Source organism: Maniola jurtina, chromosome 28, assembly GCF_905333055.1.
Source record: "Maniola jurtina chromosome 28, ilManJurt1.1, whole genome shotgun sequence".
In the NCBI taxonomy this organism is placed as follows: Eukaryota; Metazoa; Arthropoda; class Insecta; order Lepidoptera; family Nymphalidae; genus Maniola; species Maniola jurtina.
The window spans coordinates 2,086,651-2,114,164 of record NC_060056.1 but is presented as its reverse complement, the minus strand read 5'-3'; the positions used below and the strand labels follow the sequence as shown (position 1 = coordinate 2,114,164).

The following is a 27,514-nucleotide window of genomic DNA, read 5'->3' as shown; positions in this document are numbered from 1 at the left end:
TAATATTTTGCACTAAGAGCCAGCGAGGGCCATACCTTTGTTATTTTGTATAAGCTAAAAGTTTCTCTGCGTATTGTGCTCTACACACTACTCACACTTTGACGTAAATTTTTTTATACCTTTTTTACCTGTAATCTCCCGAAGCCACCATGATCCGAAATTCATAGTCGCTGATCGTTCTTCCCTATGCTGGGGGCAATACGCAGAGAAACTTTCAGCTTTTATAAAATAACGAAGGTCTGGCACGCGCTGGCTCTTAGTCGAGTCGTATACAAAAGTATTGTTTGTGATACATGAAATGAGGACACAACCTTCAGCAATGAAAGATACGACGTGCGGAGTAATTTCCCAAAAATGGTAAAATACGTAGACGACATTAAAAAAGCCATTTCTCACCATTAAAATCACAACTAACCCACATCGGGATCGGTTAAACTCCACACAGCTACAATTAATCTAGTTCTAATTCCTAGATCTTGGAACAGTTACATGTATACGTAGATATTCGTAACGAAACTGAGTTTAAACTACGTTAACTTTTGCCACAGTTTAGCAAAAATACAGTTTTGATCGTAGGTATAATCGTCTTTTTAGGATTCCGTACCTCAAAAGGAAAAACGGAACCCTTATAGGGTCTGTCTGTCCGTCTGTCCGTCCGTCTGTCCGTGTCAAGAAACCTATAGGGTACTTCCCGTTGACCCAGAATCATGAAATTTGGCAGGTAGGTAGGTCTTATAGCACAAGTAAAGGAATAAATTCGTAAACCGTGAATTTGTGGTCAAATCATTAAATAAAAATTAAAATGTGTTTAAATTTTCAAAGTTTCATATGAAAGGGCTTTACTTTACATTCTGAAACTGATTTTTATTTATTTTTATGCAAAATGTTTTTGATTTATCGAGCAAAATGTCGAAAAAAATACCTGAGTACGGAACCCTTGGTGCGCGAGTCCGACTCACACTTGGCCGGTTTTTTTAGGCATTCATTGAGTATTTTATCAAATATTTTTCGCGGTCTAAGTTTTTATGTGTGAATTCTGTGTTTGATACACAGTGAGAACTGTGAACAGTAGACGTATCAGCAATAGGTTGGTACTTGGTTACTCTTGTCAGTAACTCGACTAGCCCCGACAGTTTATACGGTTTCCTTTTTTATTTTTTTTGCCTCTCGTATGGCTTTACAAAGATTAGCCAATGTCAAGTTTGTAGTTATTTGTAACAAGTCAGGGAAACTATACAAGTATGGACCCCGTCTGTGCCGGCGCTCGCCGACACACGCACGGCACCCCCTTTAGTGCGCTTTCCAGTCAGTTTTAACAAAAAAAAAACTCCAAAAAGGTAGGGCATGCCCGCCAGCTAACACCAACACAGACGAAGTCCACCGTTTCCTAACTGTACGATTGCTAAGCTGCGCTGCTAATGCTAAGTGCTAACTTTTACACGTTTAATAAGTACTTACAGCTCAATAGCTTATACTTTCACTGGTTTGCTACTATCGATAAATTAATTATACTTAACATAATTATTAAGTATGGTTTAATTTTCGAAAAAAAAGGTGTTAAGTGCTGAGTTTACTGTAAAAAGTATTAACTAGGTTGTACTCGGTTATTTGCGTCTTGAACTCTTTTTTTTACTGGAATCTCTATAATATTATCTAGACTTAAGTTTCAAGACTAGAGTTATTAAGAACTAGCTGATGCCCGCAGCTTCGCCCGCGTGGATTGGTCAGATCCCCTGCAGCATCAGGATTGAGGAGTTGGACTCTAAATTTTTTATGAAACAATGTCGCAAAGTTCCTCTATCGATTAAAAAAGAAATGACGCAAATCGGTTCAGAAATCTCGGAGATTTCGGTGTACATAGGTAGAAAAACACAACTCCCTTTTTGAAAGTCGGTTAAAAAAGTAGCCTATTTTACGCCCTGGTCAATCCTCTACTTGCCTGTGAAAGTCCCGTCAAAATCGGTTCAGCCGTTCCAAAGATTAGCCTTTTCAAACAGACAGACAGACAGACAGACAGACAAAAATTTTAAAAACGTGTGATTCAGTTATGTTATCGTTCAAATAACCATATGAGCTTAATATGAGGTAGTTATTTCGAAATTACAGACAGACACTCCAATTTTATTTATTAGTATAGATAACTGTACAAGCGAAGCGAGCATGCAATTTTTGTATGAATTTTATCAAATGAATGCGTGGTAGGTATTTAGTAACCTATAATTATGATAGATACGACGAAATTGCGAGATTTTTTGCAAATACAAAAAATCATTAAAAAATTACGTATTTTATTTCGATCACAGCCCTGGTAAAGGGCCGCAATTTTTTTGAAGTACGCTTGAAGGTGTCAAAAAGTGCGTAAACCCGGCGCCTAAGTAAAGTATGTGTTACATACAACCTACGAATTTGTCTTTGTTTTTTAAAATACAATTGTATGAGCTTTGACTATCTAGTGTTTTTAACCCCCGACCCAAAGAGGGGTGTTATAAGTTTGACGTATCCGTGTATCTGTGTATCTGTCTGTGGCATCGTAGCTCCTAAACGAATGAACCGATTTTAATTTAGTTTTTTTTGTTTGAAAAGTGGCTTGATCGAAAGTGTGCTTAACTATAATCGAAGAAAATCGATTCAGCCGTTAAACTTATCAGCTCTTATCTAGTTACCGTATCCTTCACTTCTCGGGGGTGTTATAAATTTTTAATTTACACTTGTAACTAGAATTATTGAAAAACTTTGAATTAATTCTCTATGTAAGCTTTACTAAAAAATCAAAATAAATGAAAATGCACTGAGTGACATGAATTAATTTCTAGTAGCGCCAGATTAAAAATTAACGATTAGCAACTGTCCAGTCCAACAATCAATCAAAAACCTGAATAGCATTTACGCCAATTTAATTCTACTTACCGAACCAATAAGTGACAAAATCGCATGTGTCCAAATAATAATAAAAGTTGTACAAAATTGACGTGTGTAATTGCTTCCAAGTTAAAGAAAGCAACGGCTTAGTTCTCCTTACGGCTGTACCGTTAGAAAATGGCCGATTCTGGCGATTTCACAGACGCATATTAGCTTTAAGTTTTTTAAGAGAGTACCATTACGGTATACGAGTGCTGTGCGCGAGCCATCGCGGTCGCCGCGTTTTTAAACATGGAACGCGCGGGAGTTAGAAAAGTGACAGTTCTTTTTTTAAAACAGATAATGTAGACCCCTAATTTTTTTTTAATCGTCCCTAAGTACCTGATTACGAAATGTGTGCAATATTATAACCCACTCTGTGGACAGTCTGAATTTAGTGCAATATTAAGTTATTTAAGTGTTTAAGTGTAATTTATTTTAGTTTTATAAGTGCATAATTTTTTTTATGAAATGGATTTGCTCGAATATCAGGTGAGTTTCTTGATTTTTTAAAAGGTTCCTTATCATGTAATTTTATGATATTTTTTTAAGGTTCTTTACATAGTAAATTCTTGTGGGAACGCGAAAAATGACAGTAGTTCATAGTTCATTTATGAAGTAGGCTTTTACTTGTTTTTTAACCCCCGACCCAAAAAGAGGGTTGTTATAAGTTTGACGTGTCTGTCTGTGGCATCGTAGCTCCTTAACTGATGAACCGATTTTAATTTAGTTTTTTTGTTGTTTGAAAGGTGGCTTGATCGAGAGTGTTCTTAGCTATAATCTAAGAAAATCGGTTCAGCCGTTTGAAAGTTATCAGCTCTTTTCTAGTTACTGTAACCTTCACTTGTCGGGGGTGTTATGAATTTTTAATTTACACTTGTAACTAAATAATTTACCTAGTTTTAGGTTGTAGTTTAATAGTTAATAAGAGATATTAATAAAGCTTTTATTGCATATTTTTTGTTTACTAAATAATTTGTTTATTAAAAAAAACCTAATAAAACAGATTTTTATTAGGTTTAGGCATAATAGTTTTTGATTTATCGAGCAAAATGTCGTTAAAAATACCCGAGTGCGGAACCCTCGGTGCGCGAGACTGACTCGCACTTGGCCGGTTTTTTTGTTGCTCTGGATTCTAGCTCTGAGCCTATTGCCTAAAAGTAGCCCTTGCCACAAATGAGATCTAAAATATACCTATTATAAAAAGTTAGTGTTTCCTTTAAAGTAAAGGTTGTTTACAAGACAATTACACCAGTAAATGGTCTTGGGGACAATTTTCTTAGCGCGTCATTACAAATTACATGCCGGAGACATATGATATTTAAGTGTGCCCTAGAATTAATAGAAACCGTGTTTTTATTGCAAACTTGCTACTAGGTAGGTACTTACAACTGAACCCATAGAAGGTAGGGCAGTCGTCTAAAAATATCAGAGACTAAAGTTAAAGATTGTTGTATACAAGTGTAAATTAAAAATTTATAACACCCCCGACAAGTGAAGATTAGAGTAACTAGAAAAGAGCTGATAACTTTCAAACGGCTGAACGAATTTTCTTCGATTATAGCTAAGAACACTCTCGATCAAGCCACCTTTGAAACAAAAAACTAAATTAAAATCGGTTCATTCGTTTAGGAGCTACGATGCCACAGACAGATACACACGTCAAACTTATAACACCCCTCTTCTTGGGTCGGGGGTTAAAAATGGCTAGTGAGACCCCAAAATGTATGCATTGTATGTACATAATATGTACAAGGATTTCGTCTGTGGTGGCGTTGGCTGGCGCGCGTGTTGTGTTTGTGCCTATTTGGAGTGGTTTTTTGTTAGAAATGGCCGGTTTTGTGTTCTGCTGGTGTTTATTGGTGGTGGAACTGACTGGGAAGCGCTAAAGGGGCGCCGCGTGTATGTCGGCGGGCGCCGGCACAGACGAAGTCCATACTTATACATATAGTTTCCCTAACTTGTAAATAACTACAAACTTGACATTGGCTAATCAGTGTAAAGTCAGACGAGAGAGAAAAAAATAAAAAAAAATAATGTTTATGTAGAACTAGCTGTGCCCGCGACTTCGTTCGCGTGGAATAGTGACTTTTCGGGTAGCGTGATTCTTTAAATTGACATAACTTTTTTATTTATGAACCGATTGACATGAAATAAACACTAAATGTTAATTGAAGCTTACTACAATATATTAGTGAAAACCGTATCTAAATCGAATAAGCCGTTTCTGATATTAGCGTGCACAAACACACAGACAAACAGACAAAAAAAATTAATTACAATTTCGGGTTCGGCATCGATATAATAACAACCCCTGCTACTTTTTTTTATATATATTTCCATTGTACAGACACCACTTTTCTACAATTTTATTATATGTATAGATGTACATACAGTAAACGTTGCACTCTCAATTCGTCAAGTATCAACTTGAGCATAATTTGTAAGAGCCGTATTTACTACTCGTATATATTTTTAGAAGCGGAGCTTTCTATCGGTGAAAGTACTATCAAAATCCGTTTAGAGCTTTTACAATTACAATAAACAGGCGCCGAGATCTGTAATAAATAGAATTATGAATTGCTCTGATGGAATGATATTTTACCCCCGACCCTAAAAGAGGGGTGTTATAAGTTTGACCTGTGTTTCTGTGTATCTGTCTGTGGCATCGTAGCTCCTAAACTAATGATTTTAATTTTGTTTTTTTTGTTTGAAAGGTGGTCAAGAGTGTTCTTAGCCAATCCAATCCAATCCAAGAAAATCGGTTCAGCCGTTTGAAAGTTATCAGCTCTTTTCTAGTTACTGTAACCTTCACTTGTCGGGAGTGTTATAAATTTTTAATTTACACTTGTGAAAATTGCAATTAGTGTAGCTCTATTCAAAATCCAAAATATTTTTATTCAAGTAAACTTTTATACGTACTTTTGAAATGTTAAATGTATCTACCACTGGTTTGGAATACCTTTCCTACTGAGAAGATGCAGGAAGAAACTCGGCGGATGCTCTTTTCAAAGATTTGATGTACAATATTATGCCATGTATAAAAGTAATTGAAGTCCCGCGTATTGCTGGAGCGAGCTGCAGGCTCTTTTATCATTTACATAATCTTCGATCGTATAATATGCTTATTTCAGAAGCATAATTTTAATAGTTTTTTTAAACTTGTGTAAAGGCAAGTCCAAAATTGATTGCGGAATTTTGTTATAAAAGATTATGCTTACCCATTCCCACAAAAGACTTTTGGACCTCTCTGAGGCGGAGCGTAGGAGTTGCAAGCCTAATACTCACTACTGCTTTAATATATACTAATGTATAGACAGATAGACATCCATTGGACGAATGATATCTCATTAAAGGCTGATTCATACCAATTGCGTTTGCAGCACGTACGTGTACACGTGACGCGTGCGTAGTGACGCGCGTAAACTCCTTACACACCGGATTACGCATACTTCCACGCTTTACGCAAGCGGTGTGCCATGTTTCATACAGTTCCATACATTACAACGCAATGGTACGCGCTACGTCTACGCTTACGCAGCCTGTGTGAACGAGCTGTTAAAGTTCTTATAGTGTATAGAGAACCTTAAATACTAATCAATCATTATGTAACAAAAAACTAGCAAACAAATTACAGCACAGTACTAACTATACCGCGCAAAATTGCCGTTTTTTGTGTTTTGTGGCCAAAATTGCCGGTTTTTTCTTGTGTCTCTATTGTTGTGAATTATAAAATTACCGCGCCCGGGAACCGAATTTGGGACCTTGAAATGTAAATTGTATGTAGTTAACATGTATATTGAACTTGGATTATGTTAGCATTTAGGTACCTAATTACCTTATTAGGGGACATACTAGAGGACAACAACTGCGTATTTATTAAGAGAAGTTTCCCTAGCGCCTTCCGTACAAACGTAGTTTGGTTATTGGATTATTAATTAACAGGGCTCTCTCCGTCACTCGTTTCATACAATCGTAGTTACAATTTCATTTGAATATTAAGCAACCGAAGTCCATGAAATTTTGCAGACATATTCTAGAAACTAATATCTGTTGTCGGTGGTGTTTTATATTTTTCTAAAAATATGTAGTTTTAAAATTACAGGGGCTCAGGGCAGGGATTAGTATGTAAATTTTTAAGACCGCGTAACTTTGAAACCGAATATTTTAACAGAAATCCGGAAAACCACAGACATAGATATTAGTTTCTAGAATATGTCTGCAAAATTTCATGGACTTTGGTTGCTTAATATTCAAATGAAATTGGAACTACGTTTGTATGAAGCGAGTGACGGAGAGACCCCTCTTAAGTATTTAAAGTATTTCAACTTTTAAAATATGACATGATTGATACATTTAAAATTTTATTTTTGATGAATCAATATTTAATTTAGTTAACAATGCAATGCAATTTTTAGGGTTCCGTACCTCAAAAGGAAAAACGGAACCCTTATAGAAACACTTTGTCGTCTGTCTGTCTGTCTGTTATTCTGTCCGTCCGTCCGTCGTGTCTGTCCAGAAAACCTATAGGGTACCTACTTCCCGTTGACCTAGAATTATGAAATTAGGCAGGTAGGTAGGTCTTATAGCACAATTAGAGGAATAAATCCGAAATCCCTGAATTTGTGGTTACATCATTAAAAAAAAAAAATTAAAATGTGTTTTAATTTCCAAAGTAAGATAACTATACCAAGTGAGGTATCATAGAAAAGGGCTTTACCTGTACATTCTAAAACAGATTTTTATTTATTTTTAGGCATAATAGTTTTTGATTTATCGAGCAAAATGTCGTAAAAAATACCCGAGTACGGAACCCTCGGTGCACAAGTCTGACTCGCACTTGGCCGGGTTTTTATTAACAAAACATATTGTTAATTTTGGCTAGGGCTTCGTCTGTGTTGGTGTTAGCTGGCGGGCGTGCTCTGCCTTTTTGGAGTGTTTTTTTTTGTTAAAACTGACTGGAAAGCGCTCTAAGGGGGTGCCGTGCGTATGTCGGCGAGCGCCGGCACGGACGGGGTCCATACTTGTATAGTTTAACTAACTTGTTACAAATAACTACAAACTTGACATTGGCTAATCTTTGTAAAGCCAGACGAGAGAGAGAAAAAAAATTGGCTAACGAAGGCTAGAGTCTCTGTATAGCAATAGGGCTCTGGGCTGCAGCCCAAAAATCCATTATAAAGATCCGCCCATTAACAGGACTCTGATATACATAGTTCAAAATCTTCGTTGAAACCTGACATAGATCTACAATATATTAGTATGTTACTTGTATGACGGGGTGATTAAATGCATATGTCATTATGTGTATGGAATGGTTGCGTGCGACAAATGACCGCTTGGATGCTATAATTTCGTAACGCCTTGAGTACGCCGCAAGGTCACCTAACATCCATACTTCCATTCATATTAAAAATTCGAATGTGTGTCTGTTTGCTTGTCACATAAAAAAAATTTTAGTGGCCCCACTGGACTATAATATGTTATGCCTAGTTAAAACCGCACCGACTAAGCTATTACACTGATCGCGAGCAATTCGCTCTTATCCATTGAGGAGTTCTGTTCTCCATCTCCGAAGATATTCATCAGATCTTCACCTATGGGACCACCTGCACAGTATACCCTTTCAAACAAAAAATAATTTCAAAATCGGTCCAGGGGTCTTTGAGTAATCGAGGAACATACGTAAAAATAAAAAAAAAAGATTCCGACGAATTGAGAACCTCCTCCTTTTTTTGAAGTCGGTTAAAAATGTCGGATAGAAGCAGGCATTATCGTGGAAGTCCATGGTATACAAGAAACCTTAATTTGCTATCATGATTACTATACCTCTCGGAAAAGTTTTAATTTAATTTAAATTTTTGCCATTTTTAACCTCCGACCCAAAAAGAGTGTTATAAGTTTGACGTGTGTATCTGTGTATTTGTCTGTGGCATCGTAGCTCCTAAACTAATGAACCGATTTTAATTTAGTTTTTGTTTGAAAGGTGGCTTGATCGAGAGTGTTCTTAGCTATAATCCAAGAAAATCGGTTCAGCCGTTTGAAAGTTATTAGCTCTTTTCTAGTTATTGTAACCTTACTTGTCGGGGGTGTTATAAATTTTTAATTGACACTTGTGCTATTACATTTTATCTGAATTTGAATCTTATTATTGGAATCTGTGATTCGTATGGAAGTTGCTGCGTCTACACACACGGAGTTGCGGCAACTCCGTGCGCATAGACGACAACTATCGACCATGCGTACCTATAGGCTTTTAGTCTAAAGTGAAGGTTATTTAGGACAAAATGTTTAAAGACTTTTTTAACCTAACCGGGAATCGAACCTAAAGCAATAAGAGGTGGAGGACTTCGTCTGTGTTGGCGTTTGCTGGCGCGCGTGGGGTGCCTTTTTGTACTGTTTTTTTTTTTTTGTTAAAAGTGGCCGCTTTTTGTGTTTTACTGGTGTTTTTTGGTGGTGGAACTGACTGGGAAGCGCTCTAAAGGGGTGTCGCGCGTGTGTCGGCGAGCGCCGGTACAGACGAAGTCCATACTTATATAGTTTCCCTAACTTGTAAATAACTAAAAACTTGACATTGGCTTTCTGCCAGACGAGAGAAAGAAAAAAAAAGAGGTGGAGTGAATTATAATTAATTATAGCCTATTCTAACAAATTTGTGAAATTTTACAACACATTTTATCGTCATTACCATATTGTGTCAAATGCTTTCGTCCAATTGACACTTCAATAAAAGATGGTCGCCTGATGTACGTCCCGCTTTAAGGGTCTTAACACACTTGTACGCTGGGACACTCGGAAAACTTCGAGGTGCCATTTAGCCTGTAATCCCTTTATACCTGAAAACCGAAACCTTTGAACCGCGATGACATATAGCTCTGAAATAATAAAAATCCATACTAATATTATAAATGCGAAAGTGTGTCTGTCTGCTACGTTTTCACGGCCCAACCGCTGAACAGATTTTAATGAAATTTGGTACAGACTTGGGATACATCCCGGGAAGGACATAGGCTATTTTTATCCCGGAAAATCAAAGAGTTCCTACGGGATTTAAAAAACCGAAATCCACACGGGCGAAGCCGCGGGCATCCTCTAGTCTGAAATATAATTTTTCTGATTTTACATATTGATAGTGATTCCGACGTCTTGACATCCATAATACATTTACTTGCTATTAACTAAAAGATTTCAAACTTACAATTGAATAATAGAATCCATATAATCGAATTTGCAATCTCTGTTTAGATGACACTAAATAAACTTTGTCAAATCGAAAATAGCACAATGGAATAAGTACTTATCATTTTCGCAAATTGAGACGGACATTTGTGTTAAGTCCCCTTCACATATTTAATTCTCTACTGTAATGTGTGTGAGAGTTAATTTTATAATATTATTTTAATTCAAAATAAACAGATCGCATAGCGTTTTGCGGTTATTTCCTTTTGCTTCCACAATCAAAATGAGGCAGCTATAGTTGATATGTATTTTGATAGTAGTAAAAAGTAAAAAACCGGTCAAGTGCGAGTTAGGCTCGCGCACCGAGGGTTCCGTACTCGGGTATTTTTTTCGACATTTTGCACGATAAATTAAAAACGCAAAAAATGAATATAAATCTGTTTTAGAATTAACAGGTAAAGCCCTTTCATATGATATCCCACTTGATATAATTATCTTACTTTGAAAAATGAAAACACTAATTCTTTGTACATGAACACATTTTTATCTGTGATGTTACCACAAATTCACGGTTTTCGGATTTTTTCCTTTACTTGTGCTATCAGATGTACCTACCTGCCAAATTTCATGATTCTAGGTCAACGGGAAGTACCCTATATATTTTATTGACAGACACGACAGTCTGACAGACAGACAACAAAGTGATCCTATAAGGGTTCCTATTTTCCTTTTGGACTACGGAACGCCAAAAAGAACAATTTTTAGGCTGGCATTAGCTGCACATTCACACAATTTTATTCTAAAATAAATAGTTATGGTTCAAAAAACAGAAGAGATTGGTTATTTAAAAAATCAAAGTTTACGAATGACAAACACTTTTGCAAACACTTCACCAAGATTATAAGAGAAATTCAAATCAGCCATTTAAACGGTAGCGGGCAGGTAAACTATGGCTTGTTTGCGAACCACTGTACTTAGGTACTCAGTTATAAGAGAGTAGGTACATACATGTAAAGGCCTATTCACACTAATTGCGTACACGTGACACGTGCGTAGTGACGCGCGTAAACCCCTAGCACACCGGGTTACGCATACGTCCACGCTTTACGCAAGCGGTGTGCCATGTTTCATACAGTTCCATACATTACAACGCAATGGTACGCGCTACGTCTACGCTTACGCAGCCTGTGTGAACGAGCTATAAGACTCGCTTGTCCGTGTGGACTACACAAATTTTAACCCCCTATTTTTGCCCTTTTAGGGATTGAGTTTGCAAAAATGCTTTCTTAGCAGATGTCTACGTCATAATAGCTATCTGTATGCCAAATTTCAGCCCGATCCGTCCAGTAGTTTGAGCTGTGCGTTGGTAGGATCAGTTAGTCATCCACGTTTTGCTTTTTAACCCCGGACCCAAAAAGAGGGGTGTTATAAGTTTGACGTGTGTATCTGTGTATCTGTCTGTGACATCGTAGCTCCTAAACTAATAAACTGATTTTAATTTCGTTTTTTTTTTAAAGGTGGCTTGATCGAGAGTGTTCTTAGCTATAATTGAAGAAAATCGGTTCACCCGTTTGAAAGTTATCAGCTCTTTTCTAGTTACTGTAACCTTCACTTGTCGGGGGTGTTATAAATTTTTAATTTATACTTTTATATATTTAGACTTTCTTGCGCCCGCGACTTAGTCCGCGTGTATTACACAAATATCAAACCCCAAACTAAATTCCAAACTTGCAAATCAATGAACAGATTTGATTGTACAGGGTATCTTCAGAAACTCGTTTGCGGTAGAATGACAGCTACATTATCACGATCGCAATCACCTCTGATTGGTTGACGCTCGCTCACTATTGGCTACAATGCATTGTTGCAACAAGAATACCATAAATTCAGCCAATCACAACGATTGCGATTGTAATAATAATTGATGCAGTTTTCCCGCAATCGAGCCTCTAAATCCTTTACCGTGTGACACTAACTAATAAAAAAATCTGTATGATGGCTGTATAGCGCCATTTTTTCACTGTGATTTTTTCACTTTTTAGTTAGATTTTTAGTTACATTTGAGTGTGGAACTCTAATTAAACAGCACTAAAACCCGACTACTACCCGAGAACTGCCGATATATAGCGATAGATATAGTACAAAATCGTTTTCTGTCGCTCGGTGTATTTTAACACTGTACTATAATTTATATTTATGAATTCAGTTTTTTTTCCTCTTTCCTTTGGATCTTTGATATCCCACTCGACACAATAGCAAAGAAATAAATTTCGGAGACCCCACTTTTTTGGATGTAACATCCGTCAGGTCGATTTTGTCGTTTAAAATGTAGCCTATATCACCCGAACTACAATAACGAATAAATTGACATCTCATTCATCAAAATCTGCTCAGTAGTTTTGGCGTTACTGTGGAGCACACATAAATACAAACCTACATACATACAGACTTGCATAGACTGCTAAAATCATAACCCTTTCTTTTGGCTTTGCCGTAGTCGGGTAAAAAAGCACTCCAAACAAGCAACAGTTAAGCAGAAATAAAGCTAACACTCGACCGAACGGTTTGCCAACGCGGTGAAAACTCATGTTAGTTGAACGCTTGACAAATATAAGTAGGTACACTTATGTTTGTGTGCTCAGTGGCACGCGAGCAGAAATGGGAGCGCGGATATGTAGCGTTTAACGCTGTTTTGATATTGTTTAGTTACCTCAAAAGGAAAAACGGAACCCTTATAGGATCACTGTCCGTCTGTACTCTGTAGTGTCTGTCAAGAAAACCTATAGGGTACTTCCCGTTGACCTAGAATCATGAAAGGTCTTATAGCACAAGTAAAGGTACCTATACTAGGTAAGACCTACCTACCTAGGTAAGACCTACCTACCTAGGTAGGTGCTAGGTAGGCACAAGTAAAGGAAAAAAACCGAAAACCGTGAATTTGTGGTTAGGTACAGTTGTGTTTGTGTGGTCAGTGGCACGCGAGCAGAAATGGGAGCGCGGATATGTAGCGTTTAACGCTATTTTGATATTGTTTAGTTACCTCAAAAGGAAAAACGGAATCCTTATAGGATCATTTACACTTGTCTACAACCGCACCGCACTTGGGTGCCTGGTGCACTTCGACCGCCCGTTGCACCAGATACTTTTTTCCACGCATCGGCGGAATCAACTCCCATCGGCAGTGTTTCCATTAGTTTACAACATGGCAGACTAAAAAATTCATTGGCCGCGGTAATCACTTAACATCAGGTGACCCGCCTGCTCGTTTGCTCGCTATTTAAAAAAAAAAGGATTTTGAAAAATCTTTCACCTTAGAAAGCTACATTATTCCTGAGTGACATCACACTTAATATAATATTATAAAGGCGAAAGTTTGTATGTGTGTGTGTGTGTGTATGTTTGTTGCTCCTTCACGCAAAAACTACTGGACGGATTTGGCTGAAATTTAGAATGGAGATAGATAATATCCTGGATTAGCATATAGGCTACTTTTTATCCCGGAAAATCAAAGAGTTCCCACGGGATTTCGAATAACCTAAATCCACGCGGGCGAAGTCGCGGGCATCGGCTAGTAGGCTATATTTTATTTTAAAGAAATTAGAGATCCCTACGGAAATTGTAATAAGCGACCCGTGCGAAGCCGGGGCGGGTCGCTAGTATGACATATATTTCCTTTTAAGTACTTTAAAGTTGTAAAAAATGCAAATAAGGTGTATTACTCTTTTGACGATTTTTTTATATTCCCATAAACGTTGACAATTCTGTCATACGCAGTAGTTAACTTTTATGATTCGGTATATTCGCATAATTAAGAGGGCTCTCTCCGTCACACGTTTCATACAATCGTAGTTCCAATTTCATTTGAATATTAAGCAACCAAAGTCCATGAAATTTTGCAGACATATTCTAGAAACTAATATCTATGCCTGTGGTTTTCCAGATTTCTGTTAAAATATTCGGTTTCAAAGTTACGCGGTCTTAAAAATTTACATACAAATCTTTGAGCCCCTGTAATTTTAAAACTACATATTTTTAGAAAAATCTAAAACACCACAGACACAGATATTAGTTTCTAGAATATGTCTGCAAAATTTCATGGACTTAGGTTGCTTAATATTCAAATGAAATTGGAACTACGATTGTATGAAGCGAGTGACGGAGAGAGCCCTGTTAATTACTTTATGGAAATCGGTCCAATTTATGGCGTGCGCATATCATGTGACATATCTCACGGTGAACTTTCTTATTAATTGTACCCGCAATACCTTAAAGGCTCCTTTACATGCGATAGATCCAGTGAGAGGCTTCGGCCATGGCTAGTTACCACTCTACCTATGGCTATGTCTGTCTCCGTAATGCAGGCTATCTTTGTACCGAATTCCGTTAAAATCGGGTCGTTATAAGCTAGCAGAGGGCACACTTTACAGAATATATTTTATAAAGGCGAAAGTTTGTGCGTGTGTATGTGTGTATGTTTGTTACTCTTTCACGCAAAAACTACCGGACGGATTTGGCTGAAATTTAGAATGGAGACAGATTATACACTGTATTAGTACATAATCCAGTTTAGCGGATTATAACCAACCAGAGGTTGCCCGCGACTTCGTCTGCGTGGATTTAGGTTTTTTAAGATCCCGTGGGAACTGTTTGATTTTCCGGGATAACATGCCTATGTCAATTATAGGGACGCAAGCTACCTCGGTACCAAATTTCATACAAATCGGTTAAGCGGATGGGTTTTTAGGAATCCCTCGGGAACTGTTTAATTTTCCGTGATAAAAAGTAGCCTATTTCCGTCGCCAGGATATAAGCTAACTCTGTACCCAATTTCGTCAAAATCGGTTAAACTGTTGGGCCGTGAAAAGGTAGCAGACAGACGGACAAACATACACACTTTCGCATCCATACTATTTACTAATATTATAAATGCGAAAGTGTGTCTGTCTGTCTGTCGGTCTGCTACCTTTTCACGGCCCAACAGTGTAACCGATTCTGACGAAATTTGGTACAGGGTTAGCTTATATCCCGAGGACGGACATAGGCTACTTTTTATCCCGGAAAATCAAAGAGCTCCCACGGGATCTATAAAAATCTAAATCCACGCAGGTAAAGTCGCGGGCATCCTCTAGTTTATAATATTAGTATGGATACATCCAGTGAGAGGCTTCGGCCATGGCTAGTTACCACTCTACCAGCAACGATTTGCCTGTAGAGTGGTAGAAGCTGGCCAACTGGAAGAGCTAAGATTGATTGATTCGCAGCTAGATTCTAGAAAATTCGAACTAGAACTCCGAAATAAGCTCCGAAAGTGTGTACGGGCCCTTAGCACAGGTTCCAAAAGGGTCATTATTGTGTATGTATTCGTAATCATAAAATTTTGACGGCGACCGCGTAATATCACAGGTAGTCGTGAAAATCCTATTTTTCGATCTATAATTCTTGATAGGAGTCCATTTATATTCTACGATACGACAACATTTTGTTGAAGGCTACGATCTTGAATTAAAAAGTGGAGCTGTTGTTGTAGAAAGCTCTTTATACAAAAGCGACATGTTTTTTTTTTAAGCGATGCCTGCGATTTCATCCCCGTGGAATTACGTTTTTGCAACACGATGTATCTCACTAAGCAAAATGCTATGTTAATTTATTAAGAATTTTTTATTTATTGAAAATGTTATAGTAAAACCTAGCCTTATCTAATTACTGTACTAATCATGCCCGAGTGGAATGGTTCTAAGAATTGCTGCATTCCCGCACTGGACAGCCAGACTAATCCTTTGCGCAAAACATGAGCCAGGTCATCTGTTACCAGATGAGGATATTAACAGCAGTGAAATGTCTCGTATTTTTTTTTTGCACTAAGACTCCTTGGCCCCAGGATCTCCACGTTAAAGTTACTCGTTAGTAATTCTCGATAAGAGAGGCAATATGCCGCTTAACGTTTTCAGACATTTCTGCTGCGGCAAATCAAAAAGTATTTATAAAATTAGCACTAAGACTACTGTTCGCGCCGCTAGGATGTGTGTACCTAATCTATACCTAGATATATGTGTCGAGTGACGTGACGCGTATAAAGTGTTAAAATGAGAACCCCAACATTCGAAATTCGGTCAGATAGACAGCTACGCGCCGCCTGTGCGTCCACTATGTACCTATTCTGTACAGTAGTAATAAAGCGCTTTAAACATCATTAGTTGTTATTCGAGCTGTTCGACACCTATCCTGAACAACTACATATAATTCTTGATGAAAGAGGCATACTTGTGCCGCTTACCGGTTTCAGACATCTCTGCTGCGGCAAATTAACATCGTAAGATCGTATCGTGTCGTCTAAAAACCCAAAAGTTGTAAAATCGTAGATTACACAAACACCGTTAATATAATCGTACGCGCAGTCCGTCTGTTGACAAGTGTTGACACATCCAATATTTACACGCAAAGAAAGTTACGCGTGCTCAAAGTGTGTGGTTGTTTTACTGTTTTTGTGTGTGATTTTCCGTAATAGTGTTAATTTAGCTGTAGGTGTTTTTTGTTTACTTTAGTAACTGACATTTTGCAAGTCTTAGAAAGAAAGAAAGAAAGAAAGAAGGAAAAATGTGATTTATTCGTTGTAGATATCACAGACAAACAAGTGTAAATTAAAAATTTATAACACCCCCGACAAGTGAAGGTTACAGTAACTAGAAAAGAGCTGATAACTTTCAAACGGCTGAACCGATTTTCTTGGATTATAGCTGAGAACACTCTCGATCAAGCCACCTTTCAAACAAAAACAGCATTTCAAACATACAGCTCAGCATAATGTCATGTATCATTATGGACCAACACGCATAAAATGCCTTCAGGCAACCATGGCCGTAGCCAGGATTCGTATGGGGGGGGGGGGGGGGGGGGTGAAAAGCTAGCAGGCAGACAAACAGACAGACAAACTTTTGCGTTTATAATATTAGTATGGATGGTACAATTTTTGATTATCAATTATATGGAATTTGTGGGAATGATGTTAAGGTTAGGCATAATTAATTAAACTAGCGGCACGCTATGATGGCCGGTTTGACGTTTGTCCGCTCATGAAGTTCCGTATTAATTGATAACGACTTTGAAGGAAATAATTGTATTACTTTATTGACGATAGTGATGTGCAGAGATTCATAAATTTTATCGAATGTAGTTTTAGGTTTAGGACTCAAAATTTATTTATTAAATTGATTTCTTAAATGTATACAAGTGTAGAAAAATCAGTTTGCACCATTTAAGGGGTGAATGTACTTGTGAATATGAACAATTTTCACTATGTGGACAAACCTCTGAAATCGCAAAAAAATATCAATAAATTTTTAAAAATGGAATCTAATACGATCGTCACATAGGATCGCTGGCTAGCACAACTACTACCTCCGGCAAACTCGCGTCAATGCTCAATGCAAAACAAAGCAGTTTCGAATTGACGTTGCTTCGAAAAGTATAAACTGTCAGTGCAATGCGATTGTGATATAGTTTTGACCTGGCTTTGGATTTCAAATATTGATACTGCATTACTGTTGACCCTTGCTCGTTAATTTGGACTCTGTTCAAGCCCTTTGTTGTGGATTTCGTCGATATGACCGAACGTACGCAGAGAACTGTTCTAAATAGTCAGACACGTGAGTTCGTAATACGCCTTCGTAACTATTTCGATCGTGAAGCTCAAAATGGAGGGCCAATTTTACCTATAACGTCAGTGGTTGAACGCGTAGCTGATGCGCTTAATATTGGACAACGAACTGTTAGACGGATAACTAAAAAAAAATATGGCGAGACTGGCACAGAAGAAAATAAACTTCACACACCAAAAAAGAGAAAACGAGCAAAACCAGTCGTAGGCATCGATAGCTTTGATGCCGATGCTATCCGAAGACATGTTTACGGCTACTATTTACAGAAGGAGTATCCAACAAGAAAAAAGTTGGTGCATTCACTGAAGGAAGCTGGATTATTCTTCGGTGGGGAAAGTTCTTTAACGAAGATTTTGAAGACCATTGGATTTCGATACAAAAAATGTAACAAACGCAAAATATTGATGGAAAGATTTGATATAGCGATGGCAAGGTATACTTTTTTACGGCAAGTGAAAGAAATCAAAAATTGGCAAAATGTTGTGTTCTTGGATGAAACATGGCTTAATGCTAACCATACTGTAGGCCGTTCTTGGAACGATGACACAGCAGCATCTACTTCCAAAGTTCCTGTAGGAAAAGGATCGCGACTTATAATTTGTCACGCCGGAACCATCAACGGGTTTGTCGAAGGTTCTCTCATGGCTTTTGCGTCAAAAACCACTGGAGACTATCATGAAGACATGAATGGAGAAAAGTTTACTGAATGGTTTACCTCAATGTTGTGTAGCCTCCCTGAACCATCTATTATAATTATGGACAACGCCCCATACCACTCGATGCAAATTGACAAGCCACCTGCCCAATCCCAAAAGAAAGCTGATATCGTCGCATGGCTTCGTAAAAATGGCGTAGATGCAAACATGAATATGTTAAAAGCGGAATTAGTACGTCTTTTAAAAGAAAACAAACCAACCAAGATCCGATACGTCATTGACGAAATAGCATTAGAACATGGGCACAGAGTTATACGGTTACCGCCTTACCATTGTGAGTATAATGCGATTGAGTTGGTGTGGGCTCAAATTAAGGGATATGCTGCAAGACACAATACAGAACCCCCATTTACCACAAAAAAAATGCTAAAATTATTAGAAGAAGCTTGTGAACATGTGACTAAAGGAGACTGGGAAAAGGTTGTGAATAGAACTGTTAAATTAATAAGGGAAGATTATGAAAGAGATGTGAAAATAGATAATATTATAGAAAACGAACATATAATTATTAATGTATGTGATGATAGCAGTGACGACAGTGAAAATAGTAGTATGGACGAATCTGATTAATTATGGCCTTTTGTGGCACCTTTTTTGGTATCTTTTGTATTCATATGTTTCTTGTGTGCATATAAAGTATGTATATTCATTTTCGTTCAAATATTCAGTTCGTTCAAATAAATTAAATAAACATATACATTTTTGTTTTATTAAACCTATTTAATCAGGTACAAAAACAAAACTTAATTGTTTTTTGTTCGAGAATAAATTGACATTCCACATCACTATTGTAATGTGTCAAACCGGCCATCATAGCGTGCCGCTAGTGTAAGTAGACTTAAAGCAAAAACTACGAACGTTTCAAACGCGCCCTGTTCTGAGCAGAAGCCCACAACAAACTCACCTGGGCCCTTACACTCTTTACCTCTTTATAATATTAGTGTAGATGTAATAGAATTTTTTTTCTCTTGTTTCAGTCGCTCATGCGCTCTATGTCAGTAGAGCAAAGGTGGAATGACCTCGCCTCGTTTCTGACCATCCCGCCAGACCAGTACCAGCCCTACCACCAGCATCCGCACCCGCACCCGCATCCGCATCCGCACGCGCATCCGCACAATATCAGGTAACGTATAGTAGAGCAGAAGTGGTAGGACGTTGCCTCATTTCTGACCATTCTGCCAGACCAGTACCAGACCAACCACCAACATCCGCACTCGCATCCGCACCCGCACGCACATCCGCACAATATCAGGTAAAGTAGAGTAGAGCAGAGGTGGTAGAACGTTGCCTCATTTCTGACCATTCTGCCAGACCAGTACCAGACCAACCACCAACATCCGCACTGCATCCGCACCCGCACGCACACCCGCACAATATCAGGTAAAGTACAGTAGAGCAGAGGTGGTAGGATGTTGCCTCGTTTCTGAGCATTTCGCCAAACCAGTACCAGCCCTGCCACCGGCATCCGCACTCGCACCTGCATCCGCACCCGCACGCGCATCCGCACAATATCAGGTAACGTACAATAGAGTAGACGTTGCTTCGTTTCTGACCGTTCTGTCAAACCAGTTATACCCTACAGTATAGCCCTACCACCACCATCCTAAATGCAGCGACTCCTTGCAAATCGTTCGATGTTATCTATCCACCTACTGGGATATCCTAGACTTTTTTTATCGATACAAGTTAGCCCTTGACTGCAATCTCACCTGGTGGTAATTGATGATGCAGTCTAAGATGGAAGCGGGCTAACCTGGCAGAGATATGGCAGTTTTTATTAAATCCATACCCCTTTGCTTACTACACGTACCGGAACGCTAAATCGCTTGGCGGCACGGCTTTGCCGGTAGGGTGGTAACTAGGCACGGCCCAAGCCTCCCACCAGATCAGACCAGAAATTAAAAAATTGTAAACCCCTACCGGGAATCGAACCCAGGGCCTCTTAGCACTGCGGCAGGGAGGTCGTCAAAAGAGTCTCTAATGAGTCATCAGTTACTCTGGTTCTCCTATGGGTCTCCTTATTACTGACTAGCTGTGCCCACGACTTCGTTCGCGTGGAATGGCTCTCAGCGCGCTTTATATAGCCACGGACGCTCAGGCGCGAGGCGTGTAGTACGTACTCTGTACGTTAAAAATGTTCGCCGTGATTCTTTGAATTGACATAACTTTTTTATTTATGAACCGATTGACATGAAATAAACACTAAATGTTAAGTGAAGCTTACTACAATATATTAGTGAAAACCGTATCTAAATCGAATAAGCCGTTTCTGATATTAGCGTGCACAAACACACAGACAAACAGACAAAAAAAAATTAATTACAATTTCGGCTTCGGCATCGATATAATAACAACCCCTGCTACTTTTTGTTTTTTATATTTCCATTGTACAGACACCACTTTTCTACAATTTTATTATATGTATATAGATAGATTTGATCACAAACAGAAACTCCAAGCTTAGCTCTCTCCATCGCCCGCTAAGTGACTCTAGTAATTATGGTGTAGGATCCTTGATCGTGTATTTTAGTAATGTTTTTGTTGACAGCCATGGCGCGGCGGCGGCCTACGCACCCAACTACCACGCACCCTTGGCTCCCGTGCCCGAAAAACACCATGAATCTTATGGTAAGAATCACTATCCATACTAATATTATAATTTTTTTTTTTTTTTTAATTATTTTTTATGCAGACACAGTATTAACAATAAACAAAAGGTAACGCAAATACAAAGCACACACCACAACAGTCTCCAACGAAAAGTTATCACAGAATTAAAACACACAATAGCCGGGTATAAGAAGGTACATAGGAAAAGAACAGAAAATAGGTAAATTACATAAATAATAAAGTAAAAACAAAAACGAAACAAAACTGACTAGTGAAGCTAGTCAGTTTTGGATATAATGTCCCTAATTGCAGATTTATATTTGTGAAGAGAGAGATGAAAAATATCGTAATTTGAAAATTGCTGATTGAACTGGTTGCAACTTCTTCTAATAAATGTGTTGGTAGCATGTTTTGTCTTGCTTGGTGCTATGTAGAACAATTTCGGATGCCTATAAATGCAAAAGTGTGTTTGTCTGTCTGCTAACTTTTCACCGCCCATCCGTTAAACCCACCTATCAAACATTAAAGAGTTCCCACGGGATACTAATCCTATCGCTGAGTTGTTCGGAAGAAAAAAAAATAGATGCCGATTAGACTGATTTACTTACAAGACTTCATGGTATTGTTGCGATTAAATTAGTTTAAAGATTTAATATGTGGTATTGTGACAGGCGCCGCAGCACCCCTGGAGGGGACGTACAAAGTGGAGTCAGCCCATCACCCGCAGCACCACGATGGACTGTACTACCAGGTAACTTCATTTTTAGAGTTCCGTACCTCAAAAGGAAAAACGGAACCCTTATACTTTGTTGTCTGTCTGTCGTGTCTGTTAAGACAAGGGGTTCAAAACCTAATAGGTACTTTTCGATGACCTAGAATCATGAAATTTGACAGGTGATAATGTCTAGCAAAAGTAAAGGAAAAAATCCAAAAATCGTGAATTTGTGGTTACATCACAAAAAAAAATGTGTCCATGAACAGTTAGTTAGTATTTTCAATTTTCATAGAAAGTTAAGTACCTAAGTAGGTAGGTAAGTGTATGGAAATGATCATATGAAAAGGCTTTACCTGTGCATTCTAAAACAAATTTTTATTTACTTTTACTCGTATGCATAGTTCTTGATTTATCGTAAAAAATGACGGAAAAATACCCGAGTACGGAACCCTCAGTGCGCGAGTCTGACTCGCACATGGCTGGTTTTTAATTCAAATAATTTGATTTGACAGAACTCCACGAGCGAGATGGGGCCGCCCAACCAGGACGGGTTCCTGCAATCCATCCTCAATGATGAGGACTTGCAGCTCATGGACATGGCGATGAACGAAGGTGGGTTAATATTCTATAATATCTATTTATTCTATTGATTTATTAGGAAATGTGTTCGGTATATTAAAAACCATCTAATTGTTGGTGCTGAGCAATGGAGCAAAGTTAGTGCTCTTAGGATTGGCGAATATTTTTTTAAAGTTTTATTTTGAAGGCACACAGTATTAAAGCGAAACAACAGGTAACACACACACAAAACACACAAACCACAACTGTCTCCAAAGATAAGTTCTCATCTATTGAACAGTTCATGTTAATGTTAATTTTGAGCGAAATTTGTCCGTCTCATTGCCTGATGAAAAAAGGCAGACGACTGCATTAGCAGACAATCCTATCGGGCGCCTTCATTGCCAATACACATCTTCACAACGTATCTTGACCTCTTTATCTCGAGAAAGAGGTTAACCGCCGAAATATGACTCGACTGGTTAGTTCGGGAAGCTTCGAGATGTCTTCTCGTCCAAAATTCCTCAGTGCTTGAAGACCAAAGTCTTCGAACAATGCGTGTTCCAGTGATAATGTAGATAACATTTGGATCCGAGACATGGTCGCTAACTATGGACCTTATAAGAAAGCTCAGGGTCACTCAGCGGGCGATGTAAAGGCTACAATCTCTCTAGGACTTCGTCTGTGTTGGTGTTAGCTGGCGGGCGTGCTCTGCTTTTTTGGAGTGTTTTTTTTATTAAAACTGACTGGAAAGCGCTCTAAGGGGGTGCCGTGCGTGTGTCGGCGAGCGCCGGCACAGACGGGGTCCATACTTGTATAGTTTAACTAACTTGTTACAAATAACTACAAACTTGACATTGGCTAATCTTTGTAAAGCCAGACAAGAGAGAGAGAGAGAATCTCTCTACGTGATCAAATCAGAAAGGAGATCCGTAAGATAAGCTGGGTTATTCCATAAGATTTTAACAGAAACCGAAGTGAACGTGGACAAAGCTCAAAGGATTAGCAAGCTGAAGTGGCAATGGGCAGATCATGTCTGTCGCAGAACCGACGGCCGATGGGGCAGACGTGTTCTGGAGTGGAGACCGCGTACCGGTAAGCGCAGTGTGGGACGACCTCCAGCCCGCTAGACCGATGACCTGAAGAAGGTGGTGGACCGTATTTGGTGGCGCGCTTTTGGAAAGGCCTATGTCTAGCTGTGGACGCATACAGGCTGATGGATTGGATTGAACGTGGACAAAGAATCTAGTATAATCGTTCATCAAGAACTAAGTATTACGCATAAAGGAACGAATAAATCTGGTATTAAAATAATTGAACGTGTCATATCTATTTTGATACACAAGCAAAATGTAATTCTATATTATCTATGGTGCCAACGCCAAGATATAATGCGCATAAATGTTTTCACATACGGCCTTTTATTCTAATCTTTATTATATCTGTCAATGCCATGCAATAGATAAGTTTGTGTTTTTAGAGTTCCGTACCAAAATTGTAAAAATGGAACCCTTATCGTGCGACTTTCTCAGTCCGTCTGTCTGTCATTGTCGATTATTTCAGTAATTATTAGGTAAAGCTGTTGACATGCAATTTGTAATAGTTGTATATTTTAGTGGCCCAACATGATTGGAATTAAAAAAAAAAATGTTTTTAGGTTTAATTAAAAAAGGGGGGAAAAGAGAGGCCTGAAATGAGGTCTAAGTAAGATAACTATACTAAATCTGAAATTATTATGGTCAATAGAGTTTTATGTATATTTTACAAGAAAGATAAAACCAATGCTCTATCACAGTTTTTTTTTCTCTCTCGTCTGGCTTTTACAATGATTAGCCAATGTCAAGTTTGTAGTTATTTGTACAAGTATGGACGCCGTCTGTGCCGGCGCTCGCCGATACACGCACGGCACCCCCTTAAAGCGCTTTCCAGTCAGTTTTAACAAAAAAAAAACACTCCAAAGAAAGTCACAACACGCGCGCCAGCAAACGCCACCACAGACGAAGTCCAGTTTTATTTATATTAGCAATAAACCTCTACAAACAAAGTTACTCCTAGTTTTGCGGTTCGTTTACAAAAGTGATTGTTACCGCTATACTGCTTCTGTGGTACGGAACCCTCGGTGCACGAGTCTAACTCGTACTTAGCCGGGTTTTCAACGCTCTGTGTGGAAAACTCTTGTGCTTTGGGGTTTCCCACCTTCTATTTATCATTATAAAGTAAAGAATCGCATCCGTTATTGATTAAAGACTGCAATAAAAAATCGATATCATTTAATTATTAATCATGTAATTAATATTCATTTATTTAATTCCAATTAAACTAAGCCTCGTCCGTCCGTCCGTTTATCTGTCAGAGAGCTGACATCTCATGAACCGTTCGATAAAAAAAACAAAATGGCCGCCATGCAAATTAAAAATAAAATAAAAACAGCAGAGTTTAATATTTTGTACGACGGTACGGGACCCTTCGAGTGGGAGTCCGACTTGTACTTAACCGTTTTTTCCTAATTTTTACGAATTAATTTATAACCACATTGCTTTTTTCAGAAAAGGAATATTAGCACGTTTTATCAACGCATTATCGCTGGATTTGACCTATATGATGTCACTTGAAAGTTGATTAGTCATTCCTTTAGTTCGTACGCCTGCAGTCCAAAGCATGGACGCATCGGTTCGATTAAAAAAAAAGTGTTGTTTTTTTTTTAATAAGTCTAACTTTCCGTAACGAGTAAGAGTGAGGAAAGTAAATAATGTATAGATGGAAACGTGTAATGTAAATAAATTATACAGTGATTTGTATTTATACGCGACAATAAAATGATAACGATAAAGCATATTAGTGTAATGAGAGGAGATAAAATTATTCCGTCCTTATTCGTTACATTTGCAGCGAAAAGTGTAGCTGTCAGTTGTGTTTTGAAAATCGAATTCCTTCTGGGTTATTTATAGAAGCGATTTTGAAAATTATTTTAGTAAATTCTAAAACAATTTTATAACAAATGGTGAAAAATATTGTGGATTAAACAATTTTAATCAAGATGGGCATTTTCTCGTACATTTATAGATTATTTGTCAAGAAGAATAACATTGTAAAGTGACTGTGTTTTGTGTGGATTAACTGAATTGTGAATTGAACATTGTAAAAGACCTTTTTTGTATTTTTTTTTAAAGTTAAAGGACAGTAGTGTTGAGAAAAGACTTGAACTTTAGACGAAAATATATAAATAAGTGTTTGGACTTTGGAATTTTTTTATGAAATTTTGAAATAATCGAAATTACATAGTTTCGTATTGTATGTTAGTAAAAAGCCTACATATGACATACTTTCTGAACAAACGTACAAGGAAGAGTAGAAAGGTGCATATCAAGAATTGTCCTACATGTACATGTGCTAAATGCAGACTTGCCTTGCGTAGACCAAAGACAACCTGCGAATCTTGGACCAAAGTTCCCGTATTCGTGTTGAAAACATACAACTATTGTCTATGGTCGTTTAAATATAGAACACCTGATTGTATATGAGGATTCGAGAACTGACGCTGGAAAATAGAAATTGAAGTCTATTTTTGCAACGTTAATTCCTATATAAAGAAAACAAGGCGTTTTATTAGCTATAGCATTAATTGTGGGGATTAGAAATTGTTTACATTAACGTGGAAGGTCGTGGAAGGCAAAGAAGAACTGTCATATGACTTTGACAGCGGTTTGAAATTCGAAAAACGAATCGGCATTGCGCAAGAGACGACCTTCGGATTCTAGTCAACTTTTTATCGGAAAGATAAAAGCTCATACCAGATTAGTACGAATTATCATTTGTTCTTGGAAAAAATTTCGATGATAAAAACGGATGGTTCGATGTAATATTCAATTCTTATACGAACTTGGCTTCGACACACGACCGTGTGTCTTGATATAACTGAGCGTCTTGAAAGAGAGAAAAAGAAAGCTATTGTTTGGTTGTAAATAGAAAAAGGATAAAAGATTGAAAAGATATCCCCCGATTTAAAATGAACATGCTAATGGTCCCTTACCCCTATATGACGCCTTTCTACCCAATAACGCCATATTTGAACCATATGTACCATCCAGACGCAGTCGAATATTTGAATTCGTACTACAATTTATATGACGGTAAGTTAAAAAGGGCTTAAGGCCGGTTCACACCAAACACGTACACGTGACACGTGCGTAGTGACGCGCGTAAATCCGTAGACAACTGCACGCATTACGTCTACGCGAACGTTCACACCACGCAACGGTATGCCATGTCTCATACAGTTCCATACATTACAACGCAATGGTACGCGCTACGTCTACGCTTACGCAGCCTGTGTGAACGAGTTGTTAGGCCATAGTCACCCCGCTGGTACACTCTTCCCCTTCTCATTCCAAGAGAAGACTAGTTCTCAGTAGTGGGCCGGCGATGGGTTGATCATGATGGGTTGAGCTATTACAGGAAAATCGTTTCCTGATCAAAGAATCGTTAGAGATCTCCTAGACTAAGGCTGCCTTTTCACTAGAACTGCCCTACGTTGTGCTAAGCTATGGAAGTCTTTTGAAAAGTTGTCCACAGCCCATTCTTATGCCACGTATAGACTGACAAGGTAACATGCTATGTAACGTGAAAGGAGAACAGATTTTTATTTGTTTTTATGCTTAGTTTTTGAATTAACTTGCAAAATTACAGAAAAATATACCCGAGTACGGAACCCTCGGTACGCGAGTCCGACTCGCACTTGGCCGGTTTTTTATATCACTTAATACAATATGGTTCGCTGACGTTACACTAATGATTCGTTATCTCGTTACTTGCATCGTTGTCAGCGACTGAAAATACCGTTATCCTGTAACGTTATCTCGTTATTAAAAAACGAAATTCGTTAATCGGCTTATGGAAAAAACAATATATCATTGTTTTTATGCCTATCTGATAAAAGCATTAAGTGTTTTGAGGATAATATTGTATTTAATTTAAAACGGATTATATTTCTGATGTCTTTGCACTAAAAGGCAGCATATGAAAAATAAGGCGGCCCCGTCACACTAATATTATAAAGGCGAAAGTTTGTGTGTATGTGTGTGTGTATGTTTGTTACTCCTTCACGCAAAAACTACTTGACGGATTTGGCTGAAATTTGGAATGGAGATAGATAATATCCTGGATTAGCACATAGGCTACTTTTT

General features: G+C 38.1%; 1 protein-coding gene and 2 long non-coding RNA genes across 11 annotated transcripts in view; 2 read left to right on the top strand and 1 right to left on the bottom strand.

The window, feature by feature from the left end:
- Nucleotides 1-27,514, top strand: part of LOC123879660 (segmentation protein cap'n'collar-like) — a 133,034-nt gene that overhangs the window by 94,477 nt on the left and 11,043 nt on the right. For 8 of the 9 annotated variants that reach the window (XM_045927494.1, XM_045927497.1, XM_045927493.1 and 5 more), the window contains exons 8-11: nt 19,426-19,571; nt 20,997-21,076; nt 21,730-21,809; nt 22,286-22,385. In XM_045927494.1, the coding sequence (XP_045783450.1) occupies nt 19,426-19,571; nt 20,997-21,076; nt 21,730-21,809; nt 22,286-22,385 (406 nt within the window). Of the gene's footprint in view, nt 1-19,425; nt 19,572-19,668; nt 19,701-20,996; nt 21,077-21,729; nt 21,810-22,285; nt 22,386-27,514 lie in introns of all 9 variants that reach the window. The other variant, XM_045927499.1, reaches the window with a different exon arrangement.
- On the top strand, nt 97-14,538 carry LOC123879737. Its single transcript, XR_006799061.1, has 3 exons — nt 97-267; nt 4,399-4,404; nt 14,528-14,538. It is a non-coding gene; the product is annotated as an uncharacterized LOC123879737 (long non-coding RNA).
- On the bottom strand, nt 11,864-27,487 carry LOC123879735. Its single transcript, XR_006799059.1, has 3 exons — nt 27,446-27,487; nt 26,635-26,637; nt 11,864-12,024 (listed from the first exon to the last, which is right to left on the bottom strand). It is a non-coding gene; the product is annotated as an uncharacterized LOC123879735 (long non-coding RNA).